Source organism: Equus przewalskii, chromosome 12 (assembly GCF_037783145.1).
Source record: "Equus przewalskii isolate Varuska chromosome 12, EquPr2, whole genome shotgun sequence".
In the NCBI taxonomy this organism is placed as follows: domain Eukaryota; kingdom Metazoa; phylum Chordata; class Mammalia; order Perissodactyla; family Equidae; genus Equus; species Equus przewalskii.
Window position 1 is genome coordinate 38338280 of NC_091842.1, and position 17054 is coordinate 38355333.

Sequence of the window (17054 nt, forward strand, 5' to 3'; positions counted from 1 at the left end):
TCCCAGGGCCACAGCCGCGAGTTTCTCCAGGTTTGGAATGCCTGCAGGGTGCCAAACTGGAATTTGCCAGTGGAGGCCCCTGGCACGAATCCCAGCTGCTCACAGGGTTTGAGGCTTGTGGAAATCAGGTGCTAGTGTTGGCAAACCAAATATCTACATAACCCCCAGACTCCCAGGGTCCCTGGGCCTGCACGTTCCCGGGTGAGGTCAGCTAGAGCACAGCAGCAGCTGCCCCTGCCCCTGCGTCTGCTTTCTCTCAGCTGCCGCTGGGCCCACCTCCCGTATTTGCCAGCCCACCTCACCGCTGCTCCCATTCAAGTCTGTGGGCCTGTGGGAGGCCGCGACCACACCCCAGTTCATAAAACCCCTGCCACGTGTTGAAAGCCTCGCCTCAGAGCTGAGGAAATGGGCTCTGAGAATGAAGCCTTCGCCAAGGCCTGGGGGCCTCAGGGCAGCGGGGCGCCCATGTCTGGGCACAGTGTCACAGGGCATGTGCTGCCGGCCATGGGGTCTAGAAGTTCATCTTGGCGGTTGTGTTCCCTGTAAGGGAACTCTGCAGAGAAACGCAGAGGCAAAGCCCCTGGCCCTTCCCAGGCCCAGGCTTACCACCCCACAAGGCGAGAGGCCCCAAGCACTGGGGGCAGTCCTGCCCCGGCTCAGGGAGCTCCGGCCATAGCGCCCACCGTCTGCTCCACCCTGGCAGGCCATGGCCTCGGAGCTGCGGGCCCAGAAGGCCCTCCTGGGGGAGGTGGAGCAGAACCTGCGAGCGGCCAAGCAGTGCTCCAGCTCGCTGGCCAGCCGCTTCCAGGAGCACTGCCCCGACCTGGAGCGCCAGGAGGCCGAGGAGCACAAGCTGGGCCAGCGCTTCGACAACCTCCGCCAGCAGGTGGAGCTCAGGTGAGGGGCTGCCAAAGTGGGCTCTCCGCTGATGCCACCAAGGGCTGTTTGTCTTCTAACTAACTTCCTCTTTTTGAAAAAAGCAATCCACATACAAAGTGAAAAACTCCGTGGTCATAAGGACCAGCCTCTGCCCCCAAGGTGAGCACTGCTTCCAGTTTCTCATGTCTCCTTCCCAAATACGCTGTACAAGCCGGGAGGGTAGACGGCAGACAGACGACAGCACACCACAGACACGGCATCTTGCTGTTTTCCCTGTCATGTATTTTACCACTTCATGAGTAAGGGTTCCTTCCTCTTCTGTTTTCTGGAAGAGTTTGTGTAGAATTGATATTTCTCTCTTAAATGCTTGGTAGAAGCCACCTGGGCCTGCAATTTGTTTGATTTTAAACCACAAATTCATCCTCTTTAATAGAGACTGGACTAGGTGGGTCATCTCTCTTTTTTTTTTGGTGAGGGAGATTGGCCCTGAGCTAACATTCGTGCCCATCTTCCTCTACTTTATATGTGGGACACCTGCCATAGCATGTTGATAAGCGGTGTGTAAGTCCACACCTGGGATCCAAACCTGCAAACCCTGGGCTGCCAAAGCAGAGCATGCGAACTTACCCACCATGCCACCAGGCCGACCCCATGGGTCATCTCATTCTTGAATCAACTTCATTAGTTTGTCTTTCTAGGAATTTGTCCATCTCATCAAGTTGTTCAATTTACTGGCATAAAATCATTCATAATACTCATCCTTCCAGGATCTGAGGGGATGTCCTCCCTCATTTCTTCTTCGTATTTGTATGTTCTCTTTTTTTGCCCTGATCATTCTGTCTGAAGTTTATTAATTTATTGACCATTTCAAAGAACGATCTTTGGTTTCAATAATCTTTCTCCTGTTTCCTTGTTCCGTTTCATGGACATCTGCTCTCTATTATTTCCTGCTGCTGCTTACATGGGGTTTAATTTGCTCTTCTTTTTTTCCCTTAAGGTGGAAGCTTAGATTGATTCGAGAGCTTCCTTCTTTTCTAATATAAGCATTTAATACGAGTCATTTTCCTCTAAGTGCTGCTTTTGCTGTGTCCCACAAATTTTGATGTTTTTATTTTCCGTGAGTTCAAAAGATTTCCTCACCTCGCTGGCGGTTTCTCCTTGGACGCTGGGTTGTTCGGGCCCCATGATACACAGTGGGTGTCTCTGCAAGTCAGTCCACGTGGACACACCTGTTCTTCACAGGGGCCGCGGAGTACTCCAACTTGACATTCCATAACGCACCGAACTGCTTCCTTTCTGGCGAACGTTTAAATTACATTTGGTTCCCCCTCCCCCCTTATTTTTAAAAAAAAGAGCAGATGGTTTCTTTAGGAAGGGCTGGGAGGCAGCCTCCGGTGAGGCATCCGCGCGCTGCGGCAGAGGCCTGCCTGACCGTGGCTTTGCCCCGCAGGGCTCAGAGCCTGCAGAGCGCCAGGGCTGCTTACGATGACTACCGCAGCAGCTGCGACCGCCTGCTCCAGTTCTTGTCCAACATCCCCAGCTACGAGCCCCAGGAGACAGACAGCCTCAGCCAGATGGAGACCAAGCTCAAGAATCAGAAGGTAAGACGGCTGCTTCCACGTCTACAGGCATATGGTCACGGGGGCGGGGCGGGGTCAGAAGTCAGCAAGCCCCTTTCTAGGACAGCCAGGCAGTGGCTGCTGCTTGCCCTGGCAGAGCTGTGTCCTCGCGGGACCTTGGCCCTGCCTGGCCGCCAGCACCTGACTCTCTGAGAACAGGAACCATGTCTCGCTCCCTCCTCCCTCCTCAGTGCCCAGCATGCCCCGGCCAGAGGGGAACAGCGCAGGCTGGCTGAACCAGCGAGTGGCTGCAGAAGCATGAGGAGCCCTCGTGGGGAAAAATCCCATTTCCGAAGTTCAGTCCTGGCTCCTCAGAAGGCAGCAAGGCCTTGGGGTGGGGGGTGAGGAACATGAGAACCCAACAGCCTAGACTCAGATCCACCCCAATTAGCCATGACCCCATGGGCAAGTCATTGAGCCTCTCTGTGCCTCAGTTTCCTCACTCATAAACTGGAGATAAGGATGGTGCTTAATGACCTCACAGGACTGGTGGAGGATTAAAGGAGATCATCTAAGTGAGCTGTCAGAACAGCGCTGACATTCTGAAGCACTCCATACGCATTCGTTTCCTGGTGAAGATAATTATTTTCTTGGCCCTTCTTCACAGGGCCTTAGAATTTCCTTTTCTAGCAAACAAACGTATACAAGGAAGCCATTCCTTATACTTTGTACGACAGAATAATTTCAGATTCTAAGCAATCTAGCTACTTTATCAAGGTTTTGGTTTTTTTAAAATTTGACTTTTAAAGTCTCTGTTGTTTTACAGAACCTGCTAGATGAAATAGCAAGAAGGGAAGAAGAAGTGCAGAGAATCTGTAGCCACTCCCAGCAGTACCAGCAAGCTGTCAAGGTGAGACGTGGCGCTCCCGCCCGGAGCGTCCACCGGCAGGGCCTCCTTCCGCCAGGCGAGCCTGGCCGTGTCCTCCTCAGGCCCTGCTGGCAGCCCTGCAAGCTGGCACAGCCCTCTGGGGAAACTGTATGGTACCAGGCATCGAAGACCAGAAAAGGGTTTTCTACTCTTTGAAGCAGTAAACTGGGTGGACTTGGCCCCAAGGAAAAGATACAAAAGAGTTAACGCAGGATAAACAAATCTCTGTGACAGCGTCACTTATGGAAGCAAACTAGACAAACCAGAAATAGCCTAAATGTCCAATAGGAGGGGAACAGCTGAGGAAATTGTCACCCTCCCACCTGATGGATTATAAAGTCATCAAACTGATCAACCCAACAGGAGGGTCGGGAGGTGGTGACAGGAGACAGGGCGTATGGTGCAGTGTGAAATGAAGACAGCACAATGTCACACTCTCGGGGCCTGGGGCAGCCCTCTCTGGGGGTGCAGGGGCACCATGGGCCTTCTTTTTCTGGTTGGTGGTGGTTCTGGACATGGCTCTGGACTGCTGACGTGTCGTGGCTTCTCAGAACCCCCTGGCGGGCAGTGCAGGGCAGCTGTGGAGGAGCTCTGCGGGCAGCCGGAAGGGATGGAAGAATGTCTCAGTCTCAGCCACCCTTGTCTGCCCTCTGCCGTGTCTGTCTCCCAGGACTATGAGTTAGAAGCAGAGAAGCTGAGGTCCCTCCTTGACTTGGAAAATGGAAGGAGCAGCCATGTGAGCAAGAAGGCCAGGCTCCAGTCCCCTGCCACCAAAGTGCGGGAAGAGGTGAGCTCTGGGCCGGGCCTTCTCAGAGTCCCCACCCTCTAGGGAGTGTGCCACGCAAGCCTCAGAGATGCACTCACAGTAGGGGAAGCGGGCGAGAGCCCTCCCGGGTGCAGACGGTCTGTAAGAGGAGAATGAACTTGTTCTGGGGCAGCGACCCTGGTGCGCCCAGAGAAGCCCACGGGAGTCTTCTGGCCGGAGCACGCGTGTGGGAGGTTCCTACTTTGCCCCTCAGGAGGTACAGAAGGAGGGCTGATGTTATGAGCTCCTTCTGTGCATGAGGACACGACGGCTCAGAGACAGGAACTGCCGAGGTCCCTGCAGGTTTAGACTCCTGACTCTAAATCCACTTCTCTCCACCAGATGAGACTGTAGTCTAAGTCCAGGTAGGAAGGGGCAGCAGCTACCCTGTATCCCCAGAGGCCAGCCTTTCCAGGTGCTGTCCGAGCTCTCTCTCGCTTAGCCTGCTGACTGCTGTTTGCTGACTGCCCTCCTGCAGGAAGCGGCGCTGGCTGCCAAGTTCACCGAGGTCAATGCCATCAACAGGCAGAGGCTGCAGAACCTGGAGTTTGCGCTGCATCTCCTGAGGCAGGTAATGGATCTTAGTGAGACGTTCGACTCAAAACTGTCCCAACAGGCGAGAAATAAGACTCATTCTGCCTCAAAGAAACAGCCAGTGGGAGTGCCCCTTGCTAACACAGCTGGCAGCACCAGCGCAAATGCCGGCCCGAGCCAGTGCTTCTGTTCACATGCGTATAACTTACGTGTTCCATCCCACAGACGGTTGCTGAGTGCCCAGGAAAAGGGCACTCCCTTGTTAAGGTCCATAATGTCTGTGACAGCACTGTGATAGCGAGACACTGGATGCAATCACCATGGCTTGGCAGCGGGTGGTGAACTACATTAAGGTCCGCCCATAGACAGGAGATGATGCAGCTGTTACAGAGAAGCAGAGCGCTGGCGGCCACAGCAGAATTCACTCTCTGTGTTGTGTGATACGCAGAGCGCGCAGCAGGGCACTACCATTTGTGCAGAACAAATAAACACATGGTGCACACTAAAGACACACGGGTCTCAAAGGACAGATACCCTCTAGGAACAGGACCAGAGAGGGAGACTCACTTCACATCTTGTGCTGTTTTAAAATATTTTACCAGATGCACTGAAAAAACTGAAACTAGTTGTTTACTGTTTTCAGAAGTAACCCTAGAATTCCAGAGAACCCAGCCCTGAGGGATCCTTGGGGATCAGAGGACAACCAGTCTGACCTGTTCACAGTGACCCAGGTGCACTCCGGCCAGGTGAGAATGGCCCGTACGGAGAGTCTGCCTTTAACCATGCGCTGTCTTCTCCTTCCAGCAGCCAGAGGTAGCAGTGACCCATGAGACCCTGCAAGGGAGCAAGCCGGGCTCTGGAGCAGAGGAGACGTGGAAGATTCAGAAGGAGCTGGACGAGGAGACCGAGCGGAGGCAGCAGCTGGAGAACGAGGTCAAGAGTGCCCAGGAGGAAATCCGGATTCTGCAGAATCGGAGCCCCCAGGAAGCGGTGGTGAGGAAGGAGGTGCTGAAGAAGGTGCCAGACCCGGCGCTGGAGGAGAGCTTCCAGCAGATGCAGCGGACGCTGGCGGAGGAGCGGCACAAGAACCAGCTGCTGCAGGAGGAGCTGGATGCGCTGCGGCTGCGGCTGCGCGCCCTGGAGCAGGAGGCCAGGGATGGAGGGCAGGAGTACGTGGTCAAGGAGGTCCTGCGCATCGAGCCAGACAGAGCCCAGGCTGACGAGGTCTTGAGGCTGAGGGAGGAGCTGGAGGAGCTGAGGCGGCAGAAAGGCACCCGGGAAGCAGAGGCGGTCCTCCTGCAGCAGCGCATCGCGGCCCTGGCCGAAGAGAAGAACCGGGCTCAGGAGAAGGTCACGGAGAGGGAGGTGGTGAAACTGCAGAACGACCCCCAGCTGGAGGCAGAGTACCGGCAGCTGCAGGAGGACCAAGAGCGGGAGGGCAAGCTCAGGGAGAAGCAGGAGGAGGAGCTGAGCTTCCTCCAGGACAAGCTGAAGAGGCTGGAGAAAGAGCGGGCCATGGCCGAGGGGAAGATCACCGTCAAGGAGGTGCTCAAGGTGGAAAAGGATGTGGCAACCGAGAGAGAGGTCGGCAATCTCAAATGCCAGTACGAGGACGAGGCCGCCAAGGCTCGTGCCAACCAGAAGGAGAAGACGGAGCTGCTGCGGAAGATTTGGGCCTTGGAAGAGGAAAACGCCAGAGTGGTGGTGCAGGAGAAGGTGCGGGAGATCGTCCGGCCCGACCCCAAGGCAGAGAGGGAAGTGGCCAGCCTCCGCCTGGAGCTCGTGGAGCAGGAGCGCAAGTACCGGGGGGCTGAGGAGCAGCTGAAGAGCTACCAGAGCGAGCTGGAGGCACTCAGGAGGCGGGGCCCACAGGTGGAAGTCAAAGAAGTGACCAAGGAAGTCATTAAGTACAAGACTGACCCCGAGATGGAGAAGGAGCTTCAGAGGCTCAGGGAGGAGATCGTCGACAAGACCAGGCTCATCGAAAGGTGCGATCTAGAGATCTACCAGCTGAAGCAAGAGATTCAGTCCCTGAAAGACAGCAAACCCCAGGTGCAGACAAAGGAGGTGGTCCAGGAGATCCTCCAGTTCCGGGAAGACCCCCAAACCAGAGAGGAAGTGGAGTCTCTGAGGGCCAGACTGTCGGAGGAGCAGAAGAAGCAGGTGGATCTGGACAGGGAGCGGGCTTCCCAGGAGGAGAAAATCAAACAGAAGGAGGAGGAGCTTTCCCAGGTGAAGGAAAAGGTGGTCCCACGGGAGGTCGTCAGGTATGAGGAGGAGCCCGGCCTGCGGGCCGAGGTGAACGCCTTCACCGAGAGCATCGACGTCGAGCTCCGGCAGATCGACAACCTCCGCGGGGAGCTGCGGCGGCTGCAGCGCCGGCGAGCCGAGCTGGAGCGCCAGCTGGAGGAGCTGGAGCGCGAGCGGCAGGCGCGCAGGGAGGCTGAGCTGGAGGTGCAGCGGCTGAAGCAGCGGCTGGCCGACCTGGAGGAGGAGGAGGGGGAGGCACGGGAGAAGGTGACGCTCAAGCAGAAAGTGGTGCTGCAGCAGGACCCCCAGCAGGCCCGGGAGCACTCCCTGCTCCGACTCCAGCTGGAAGAAGAAAGGCACCGGCGGCAGGTCCTGGAGAGTGAGCTGGAGACCCTGAGGAAGAAGCTCACCAACCTGGAGAGGATGGAGGTCAAGGAGAAGGTAGTCTTCTCCGAAAGCGTCCAGGTGGAGAGAGGCGACACCGAGCAAGAGATTCAGAAGCTCAAGAGCAGCCTGGAGGAGGAGAGCCGGAGCAAGAGGGAACTGGATGCGGAGGTGAGCCGGCTGGAGGCCAAGCTGTCGGAGCTGGAGTTCTCTAACTCCAAGTCGTCTAAGGAACTGGACTTCCTGAGGGAAGAAAACCACAAGCTCCAGCTGGAGCGGCAAAACCTGCAGCTCGAGACCCGAAGGCTCCAGTCAGAAATTGAAATGGCGGCAACAGAAACACGAGACTTGAGGAACCTGACTGCGGTGGACTCTGGGACGAACCTCGACTCCAGGCTGTGGTCCCTGGAGAGAGAACTGGACGACCTCAAGAGGCTCTCCAGAGACAAAGATCTGGAGATCGACGAGCTGCAGAAGCGCCTGGGCTCCGTGGCCGTCAAGAGGGAGCAGAGGGAGAACCACCTGCGGCGCTCCATCGTGGTCATCGACCCCGACACGGGCCGGGAGCTGTCCCCAGAGGAAGCCCACCGGGCCCGGCTCATCGACTGGAACATGTTCGTGAAGCTCAGGAGCCAGGAGTGCGACTGGGAGGAAATATCGGTGAAGGGGCCCAATGGGGAGTCCTCTGTGATCCACGACAGGAAGTCTGGCAAGAAGTTTTCCATTGAAGAGGCCCTGCAGAATGGAAGGCTGACCCCCGCTCAGTACGACCGCTACGTCAACAAGGATATGTCCATCCAGGAGCTGGCCATCTTGGTGTCTGGGCAGAAGTAGGCACAGCCCTGCCCTCCATCTTCTTGGAAGTAGACGGCTGGCTCTCTCCTACCCAACGACCTCCTGCTGTCGTCTTCTCCCTGGCCCTGCGCTGGCTCCTAGTCTGTGCAGAGTGAGCATGTCACCCAAGCCCTGGCCGTCAGGTTGCTCAGAGCGCAGCTCACCTACAAGCGGGACAGGCACTGGCTGAACCATCATTCAGCCTGGGTGAGTGACCCACTTGGTCCTCCGATGATTCAGGACGGCCCTGCCCTTCCTTTTTCTCCCTTTACCTACACACTCCCATCAATAGACTCCTTGTGTGACACCTGGAAGCAATCCGAAAACTACTAAAGCACAAGACGACCAAGGTGGACAAGCCCGCTCCATGGAGCACTGGCCTTTGCACACCAGACCTGCATCCTTCACACCCCCCTGGGATTCTGGCTGAGAGCCGACCTTCCGTCAGAGGCATCCTAGTGAGACAGATCCGGGCGCTACGCCAGCAAAGGTGCAAAGAAGCCAGAACAGTGTCCGTCCCTCGGTGCTAGAGTGAAGGTTAATTGTCAGCCAGATTGTCCCAGGACAACGCACCAGCAGAGAACGTTGGATTCCACGGGGGGCTGTGTTGCTGTTAGCCTGTCTCATGCCTTACATGTCCTGCTTATTCTCTCACTGGGGTTTAGGTATACTACATAGCTGACTGTTCACCAAGCCAATTTTGGGTTCTCTGTATCTCATGTATTAGCTAAGAGAAGGGGAGTAATGAGGAACTCTATTCACAGTGCAGAAATAAACGCCGGTGGCTTGATCCTAACTTCGTGTAAGTGTGTTTCTTCACCTCTGGTGTGTCAGGCTTACTCCCCCACTGCTCTTGGCTTTCAGCCAAAATGGATATTCCATATATACCAGCTCCTACAGGAGGAAGGCGTATTTGCAAATACGGTAAAAAGAAAAGAATGAGAAACGATGTTTTGGAAACCTTGAAACAATTTATTGAGTTGCTTTATACAAGATTAACAATTTCCACACCACCCCCTAACACCAGCATAGTCGCTGCACAAAAGCCACAGCCCCTTTCACACCTATGAAACGGCGCCAGGGAAAGCCCTGCAGCGCCGCAGCCCCCCGGCCCGGAGCCTGCTCTGCCCGCAGCTGGGCCTGGCCGTGGCTGTGGAAGTCATTCACTCTCTCATTACCACAAATAAAGCATAAACAAGAAAAAGAAATCTCGTAAACTCCCCATCAAAGAAACATTTCCCTGAGGCAAGAGGCATCACTAGCTTCCTAAAATGAGGGTATCTGCTCCAGCTGCACACTCAACGGTCTCTGGGAGGGGGAGCCCTGCGGGGGGGACCGGGTGTCCTCGGCCGCCTGCAGAGTTCCCGCACCGCTCAGCACTCACCGACGGCCTCTGCGCGACTCTGAGCTCAGCAATACAAATCTCTTCTTTGGCTCTTTTGCTACTACCTAAGACTATTCTGTAAACAAACTGGAAACCCAAGCTGCAAAAAATAGATATAATAAAGGGATAAGGAATCCACTTAGCCCAATGTGAAACACGTGTGGGTTCTTATGTAGAAAAGAAGTCAGAGCAGAGGCCTGGCCGGGGAGCTGACAGCGGTCTCACCCCCCTGGAAACCCGGCAAACCTCTGCACAAACTCTGAGTTACTGAGCACTGCACCCTGGGAGTCAGGGACCAAAGAGCCGCCTGTGTCTCCACACAGGTGTACATTCTGAGGAGGCTCTTTATTCTCCACATATTTGAAATCACTTAGCTGGAGCAGTCAGTTCAGACACACCTTGCGGCACAGACTTCACAGGACAGGCAGGTGCCCTAAAAATCCTTGTGAAGCAGCCACTGGTTGAGTGGGAAGAGCGTGGTGACGGGAGCCCAGGGTAACTGTCCTAGTCTGTCTCTGATGTGCTCTCAAGCTCCCTGGCGCCTCGCGCTTAAGTCAGTGCACAGCCCCTCTGCCTGGAGAGCCCCAGGCCTCCAAGGCCCGTTTCTACATGCAGAGCCTGCTTCACAGAGGCCTGGCCCCACAGCTCTGCCTGAGAACAATTTCTAAAGAAAGCAATCTGGAATGTCTATCTGTGACTTGGAACCCCTCATATCCTCGGCCCTCAAAGAGATGAAGAAGGGCTTTGGGGCTCTGTAGTCCACCTGTATGAACTCTGGAAAAACAAAATGGGGGCCTGGCTGAAATGGGATTTGGGGGTCCAGATGACCTTTGAGTCAGGATGGCACAGATTATGATGCGCAACCGCAGAAAACTCAAAACAGGCTATGTCTTAAATACAGACATATGTTTAAAAAAGGTCTTCATCTGAGATCCACTCAGCTGAATGGACGTGTGTCTAATTCTGCTCCACCATAAAGGCACTGGAATTACGTCTTCCTATAATATGACGTGCGAAGAGCAGTCCCATTCTATCCAATGCATTTAATGGTAATGATGAAAACTGAGCCAAAAATAGGTGTCTTTAAAAATCCTATCACAATTGTTGAGTCTACAAAGGTCTTTTCTCTAAAAGAGCTTCATTGTCATGTTCGGCGGAGAAACTGGCCCCGACGATGAGCACACATTAGGTGTTCTGAGTAGTTTTCAGAGAGACAAGGTGTCTCCCAGCTGTGGCGTTAGCCCAGGTTTTTATCCTGTTGAGCACACAGCCTGAGGATGGGACGGACACCATGAGCATCCAGAGATCCTACTGTGGCCAGAAGGAGCCCCTGACCAGTAGGGCGCCATGAGGTACTCTGACCAAACGCCAGGGGATCGGGCAGACTTCACACACAGGTGTGCCAACCGCTCTGCCCTGCCGCCAGAGCTCCGAACGCGACCCAGCGCACTCCCCAGCCTAGAGCTGCCCCTCCAACGATTGTCCGTGACAGAGCCGCAAGGCCCGGAGCACCCGGCCAGTCAGTGCCTCTGGAGAAACACAGGGCTGCTCCCCTAACTGAAGGCACGTCACAAGTGCCAAGAGATGCTCCACTTAGCACTCACACCTTCTCCAGAAGAAAACCAATCAGCAGAAAGAGCGCAGTGATTATCCAATTTCCGAGACCTACTCCCCTTCAGCCACCGGCCTTTCCTCTGAAGAGGTCACAATTTCCGTGGTACACCGGACCCCTTCCCATGAAGCTGAGAAGCATCTGGAAAAGAATAAGCAAAAACAGACCACGAGTCTTTCAGGGTCTCTGATTTCCTGAGGCAGCAGTAACCAAACCTCAAGGGGATCACTTCTTAAAAAGCAAAAGACCTGGAACGCTGAGTGTCCTAAGGCTCAAACAAGCCAAGAAAGCCTTGAAGAGGTTGCGGGAGCTGCTGTGTTCACAGAGCAGCAACTGCACTATGCGACAGGGGCCACTTCAACTCAGCTACAGCTGCCATCCTGGGGCAGGCTGGGATGTCATGGGGAGGCCTGAGGATCCCTCAGAATTCAAGCCACAGTGAGCAACCTCTCCCCATCAGGAGACCTCAGGTCCCAGGGCACCCGCATTCTGAGTCCATGGAGGAAGGACGCAAAGCAGATGCAAGTCACACGGCTGAAGCGAGCAGGCAGCTCTTCTCTTAGAACCACTCCCTGTAACCCTGCAAGCTGAAGAACATCCAGAGGGAGGAAAGCCTATTCACACAGCCTGTCCTAGCCCAGAAGCTTTTCTGATAGCTTCGGATACCCAGAGGAGAAACAGCAAAGAAACAGTACGAGAAAGCACTTTTCCCTTTTCTGCTGAAAACACCACAGACCAACTCATGTTTCCAGTGACTCTTTGATTACAGTCACGTGTCGCTTACGACACGGATACATTCTGAGCGACACATCATTAGGCGGTTCTGTCGTTGTGTGAACATCACAGAGTACTTGCACAGACCCAGATGTGCACAAGTGCTACACAGCTAGGCTCTACGGTACAGATCTTATGGGACCAACATCATACATGTGGTCCGTCGTTGACCAAAATGTCATAGGCGGCGCACGGCTGTGTTTTGTTTCCCTGCAAGAGCGATGTTCCTGAAAGCAAGCAGAGGCCATGCAGTCTCTCTTTAGAAACCACAAGCTCTCACCTAGGCGGCTCTGTGACCCCTACATTATGTTCACAGCTACAGTGACAGCCGCCAGCTGGCGGAGTGAGTCCTCTGCATTTTACTGCTTCTCCTGAGGAGAATGGAGTAACTGCTGACACAGGCTTAGCCCCTTCTCTCTCTGAAGAAGCAACATTTCCATCTTGGAGATTCACAATCCATTCTGGCACCCAGACGGCCTCTGGCATTCGCTATGAATGCGTCAGCCTCAGGACACGGGGCTGGGACCCAGAGCCGATCTGGAGCAGACAGGGACTCGATCTGGAGCAGACAGGGACTCAGGAGGTGCTGGAACCAATGCTCTCAGGGCAGCAGGTCAGGGCACGCCCAGCCAGGCGGCTCCCGGTCTCAGCCCCACCCAGCACCAGTCCACCAGGGGTACCGCACGCAGCTTCCTGAAGAATGGCTCTCCCCAACCAAGGTTGCCCCGTCGTTTGTGGAGCAGGCCTAGAGTAGTCGGAAGAGCAGGTGGCCAAAACCAAGATCCCCTGAGGCTTCACAACATTCCATTAGGTGCACGGGAAACTCGAGGTCGTGGGACGGGGCGAGGCAAACCGCTCACTACAAGGGTGCTGGCCAGGGCATCTATGCCCTCTTCTCAAAGTATAAACCCAGGGCTTGTCGGGGTCCCTTGTGAAAGCCACTGCTCTACGCAGAGGAAAAGCAAGAGAAGAAGGGAGCGCTGGCCCAGCTCCCGCTGTGCCCCCAAATGCCTGCTCTTACGTCTGAGCTGAAGGCGGCTCATCTCCTAGACACATGCGAACACCAGAGCCAAGGGTCCCTCCTGAAGCCTTGCCCCTGGACCTCCCGCTACTACTTGGACTTTCCCTTTCGCTTCAACTAAGTTTACAGAGCCGTCTGGTAGCCGGTGCCACCTGCAGGTGCAGCAGCTTGAATTTACAGGCCTGCAGGAAAACCAGCACCATTACCCTTATCTATTTTCTTAATTCAAGAGGAAAAGCTGAGCTAAGGGTGGGGCCCCACTCTGCCTCGCACACAGGCCACCACAACTTCCTCTGTGATCACACGGGGCGAGGCCACTGAGTGGCAGTTCCAAATGGGAGCCCAGGGGAAATCTCAAAGCAGGAGAAACCTGTGCCTCTCTCTCTGAGTAGCCACAGAGCCAGAGCCTCAAAGGACAAACCAAGACAACACAGTGACGAGGAGGGGAAGACACTGAAACCCTTGGCAGCAGACAAGGCATCCAGCGGGTGGAGAGGGGACTGGCGGACAGTGCGTGTGGCACTCTGACCGCCTGGCAATTACCTGGCAGACTCTGCGGGATGTGGGTGGACACGGCAGCGTGTGGGAGAGGCGCTGCGTGGGGCGGGCTGGAGTGCAAGCCAGCCAGGAGACCTGAGAGAAAACAAAGGAAAGGAGAAAAGAACAAAACACACACATTGAAGACAGGAACGGAAAAGCACCTCTGGCGGTCAAGAGCCCCAGACAACCTCCTGGACCAGTTCTGGGTGAAAACCCCAAGGGGTGGGGGCTCAGCATTGTCCCCAGGGAAGCGGCCCAGGGTCACACACCAGACAAACACTGGAACCCGGGACACGACAACAGAACTTGTGGGTCACAGCAGAGGTGCTGGGGAACCTTTTGTACCTCCAGCCTGAGGAAAGGAAGGAGAGAAGCACTTACTGGGGCTGAGGCCATGGTGGAACGTCCCAGGGGCAGGACCGGTGACGATGGCATCCTTTGAGACCCCTGCTTTGGCAGGGGAGTCGGTGCTAAAGGAAAGCACGCGGAGAGGAAATGGGGAGATAATTCCCAGGGAGTTTGAGTTCACAGCCCCGGGCAGCTTTGGGCTGCCAGACTTGTAGGATGATGACAGCAGATTTAAGGGCGAGGAGCTCGTCAGCAGCACAGCCCCACTCGTTCCTTTCTGGGGAGGAAGCACACAAATGGGTCAGAACTCCAACCCCAGCCCCAGCTCTCCCAAACCAAACCTGGCAATGCACCAGGTGGGGACACGTGCATGTCCAACCACTGCCCCCATGAAGGCACCACACCCCCTACTCTGCGGTCCCAAAGGAAGGAAGAGGACGCTCCATGCACTGGCACGGAATGGCTCCCAGGACCCAGTGTTCGTCAGTGTTCGTTTTGAAAAGCAGGGTATTAAATATGCCTCCTTTATGCAAGAAAGAAAGAGAAGACTATTGTATCTAAGTATCCACAATGTATGTATTACGAGTATGTGTATATTTATATACATAACACTACACGGACACACACATATGTCTTAATTTGTTTTTAAAAAGAGATAGGGAAAAACCCTGGAAACAGACACACAGGTAGGTCCCTTGCAGAGGCGGCAGGAGCAGGGCAGGAGGCAGGTGGGACCTCGCTGAACTTACCTTTCTATAGGTTTGTCTTTGTAATCACGTAGTTGTTTTATATATTAGAAAAACGAGAAAAAAAGAAAGCTCTCCCCATTTCCCCAATCTGCACCCAGATTTCTTGTAATTACCCCAGGCAAGCCTCATTAACACCCAGACTCTGTCAAACCGCCTTTGTCTGACCTGCAGAGTCCTTCAAAACCCAGTGGAGAGAATCACTCTTAGAAGGTGCTCATCTTCCTGGGGCGTGCACATCTCAGCATAACTAAGGACCCGAAAGCTAGGAGGATTTGCATCTTCTGGTTTGAGAGACAGACAGGTAAGAGACTATGGAAGGGAAGTTTTGTGGCTCACTCTACGCCACCTGGATTCCAAGCCCCCATGCAAACATGGTGCACCAGTCCATTCCCTCTGCTTGTCCTCCTAAGGAGAAGCTTCAAGTTCTCCTGGCAGTCCTGCCACCAGAAAAGGAAAGACCTGCACACAGGAAGCCCAGTCCTCCTTCCAGTTTCCAGGTTTACTGTCCCTACCTGAACTTCATGGCAGACCTCACTCTCCGACAAGGGCAGGGCAAGCAGCCGTGTCCACACGACCCACAAGGGGCGGCTGCTGTGCTGGGATACTCACTGGCAAGGAGGTAGACGATGTCACGCTGCTGACCACGCTGGGCTTCAGGGAGGAGGTCAGTAACTTGGCCACTCCCTGGGTCCCACCACCAGAATCTCCATTTGGACCACCCGGAGGGGCCACCAGGGTCAGCTTCTGGGAGACGGGTGGTTTTTTCGCCGCGGAGCCTGGGACGGTTCGGCCGGCAGGCTGCCCTGCAGAGGGAGGCTGTACACCCGGGGGCAGGCTCCCGGAAGCAGAGCTCTGGACGGGGGTTCCCCCAGAGGAAGAGCTGCCACAAGAAATCCCGTGTTTGGGGACAGAGCCAGCAAAGGGACTGCTCTTGTAGGATGGCCCTGAAGAGCTGGCTGAGTGCTGTTTTGCTGGATGGCTCAGGGCAGTGGAGGACGAGGCTGAGGTCTTATGAGAGCTGCTGCCGGAGGCTGGCGTGCCTCCCGAAGACGCTGGCGTTGAGGGGTGGAAGTTCTGGCCTTTGGCTGCTGTCTTCACGAGCTGGAGGAGGGAGCGGTGACACTGTGGGGAGGAAGGCTTTGGGCCCTGGAGCTTATTGACAAACGGAGCTGGCGGGGTGAAGCTCTTTTGCTGCTGAGTGCCTGCATGAAAGACTTTGACTGGGGGGCTGGGCACGGGAGCGGCCGCCTGGGGGGCGTGAGACGTCCGTGGCAAGCCGTGGTGCTTTGCTTTGAACTGGTGCACTTCCGGCAGGCCCTTGCTGAGGGCAGCCTGACAGGACAGCTCCTTGTAGCCAGCACTCTCCGGTTTTTTCTCCTGAGAGGACTGCCCCAGTGCCAGAGCCTGTTCAGCCAGAAAATTGAGAGGTGACTGCAGAGAGCTAGAGGGTGGTGGGGCAGAAGGGCTGGGCTTCGGAAAGTTCCTTTTCTCTTCTGTACACAGAATGCCCGCGACCTTCTCTGCCGGCGCTTTCGAGGGTGCGGGCAGTGTGAACTCAGAGCTCCCGCTTGCTCTGCTGTTCAGTGCAGCCAGTTCCTTGGACACAGCCTCCAAGGAGGAGGCGGAATTACAGATCAAGTCTCCATCCAGCGAGTCCTCCAGGCTGATGGGAGCAGGATTAGCAAGGCTGCCAGGGGCCTGGGACGAGAGCTCCCTGGTCGTAGCCCCAAGGCTCAGGGTGCCTCCCGGGTGTTCTGAAGGCAAAGCAAGGGGGCCGCCAATCTGGCCTGATGGGATGGAAACCTTTTTATCAGGCTTAGTAGATGACTCCTAAAGGAAAGCAGAAACGCTGATGTTTAGAAATGTCCCGAGAAGCCAACACTGGCCCTCTTGTGAGGACACAAGTGTGAGAACCCCACGAGGTGCAAAGAACTGGACCTTCCTGTGTAATCGCACAGCAAGGGAGGAAGACAGGAGGTGCCATGTCTGTGGACTTGAAAATGCTGCAATGTCATCACCCTCTAGAAGCTGTCTGGCGGGGGCCGGCTCACCCAAGTATGCTCTGTCTCTAAGTACACACCCACCCACGGGCACTCTTCTCTCTTTCCAAACAAGTACCAGACTCGAGCAAAGATGCTCTCCCTACCGGCACGCACACTACCTCAGAGTGCGCCCAGTGCAATCAGAAAAGTATGTGTGGCATGAGAACCGCCTTAGTCGTCTTTTCCGCCTTGGTTTTTCCCAGCACGTGTCTCCTCAGTGGGGTTCAAAACAAAAGTCCTCTCAGGGCAGCAGGAACGGGTGTGTCTCCGACACTGCAGGAGCCCATGAGGCACTTAGGATACACAGTTCCTACCGCTCATTCTCATGGACTGTGAGGTGTGGTTAAGGGCACTACAAAGCCTCAGAACTGGCAACAATTTTGGTAAAATAGCAATTTTTACTACATTGAG

General features: G+C 55.2%; 2 protein-coding genes across 3 annotated transcripts in view; one reads left to right on the forward strand and one right to left on the reverse strand.

The window, feature by feature from the left end:
* PPL (periplakin) overlaps window positions 1-8969 on the forward strand; it is a 43022-nt gene extending 34053 nt beyond the window's left edge. The window contains exons 17-22 of the mRNA XM_070566876.1: window positions 704-897; window positions 2330-2480; window positions 3265-3348; window positions 4037-4153; window positions 4650-4742; window positions 5510-8969. Of these exons, the coding sequence (XP_070422977.1) occupies window positions 704-897; window positions 2330-2480; window positions 3265-3348; window positions 4037-4153; window positions 4650-4742; window positions 5510-8173 (3303 nt within the window). The 3' untranslated portion in view covers window positions 8174-8969. The remainder of the gene's footprint in view (window positions 1-703; window positions 898-2329; window positions 2481-3264; window positions 3349-4036; window positions 4154-4649; window positions 4743-5509) is intronic.
* A 155-nt stretch (window positions 8970-9124) lies between these two features.
* The window catches only part of UBN1 (ubinuclein 1), a 36353-nt gene continuing 28423 nt past the window's right edge, over window positions 9125-17054 (reverse strand). Inside the window, exons 15-18 of one of the 2 annotated variants that reach the window (XM_008524770.2) lie at window positions 15211-16431; window positions 13886-14129; window positions 13508-13597; window positions 9125-11310 (exon numbers count right to left, since the gene is read on the reverse strand). In XM_008524770.2, the coding sequence (XP_008522992.2) occupies window positions 11261-11310; window positions 13508-13597; window positions 13886-14129; window positions 15211-16431 (1605 nt within the window). In that variant the 3' untranslated portion in view covers window positions 9125-11260. The remainder of the gene's footprint in view (window positions 11311-13507; window positions 13598-13885; window positions 14130-15210; window positions 16432-17054) is intronic. The other variant, XM_070566877.1, reaches the window with a different exon arrangement.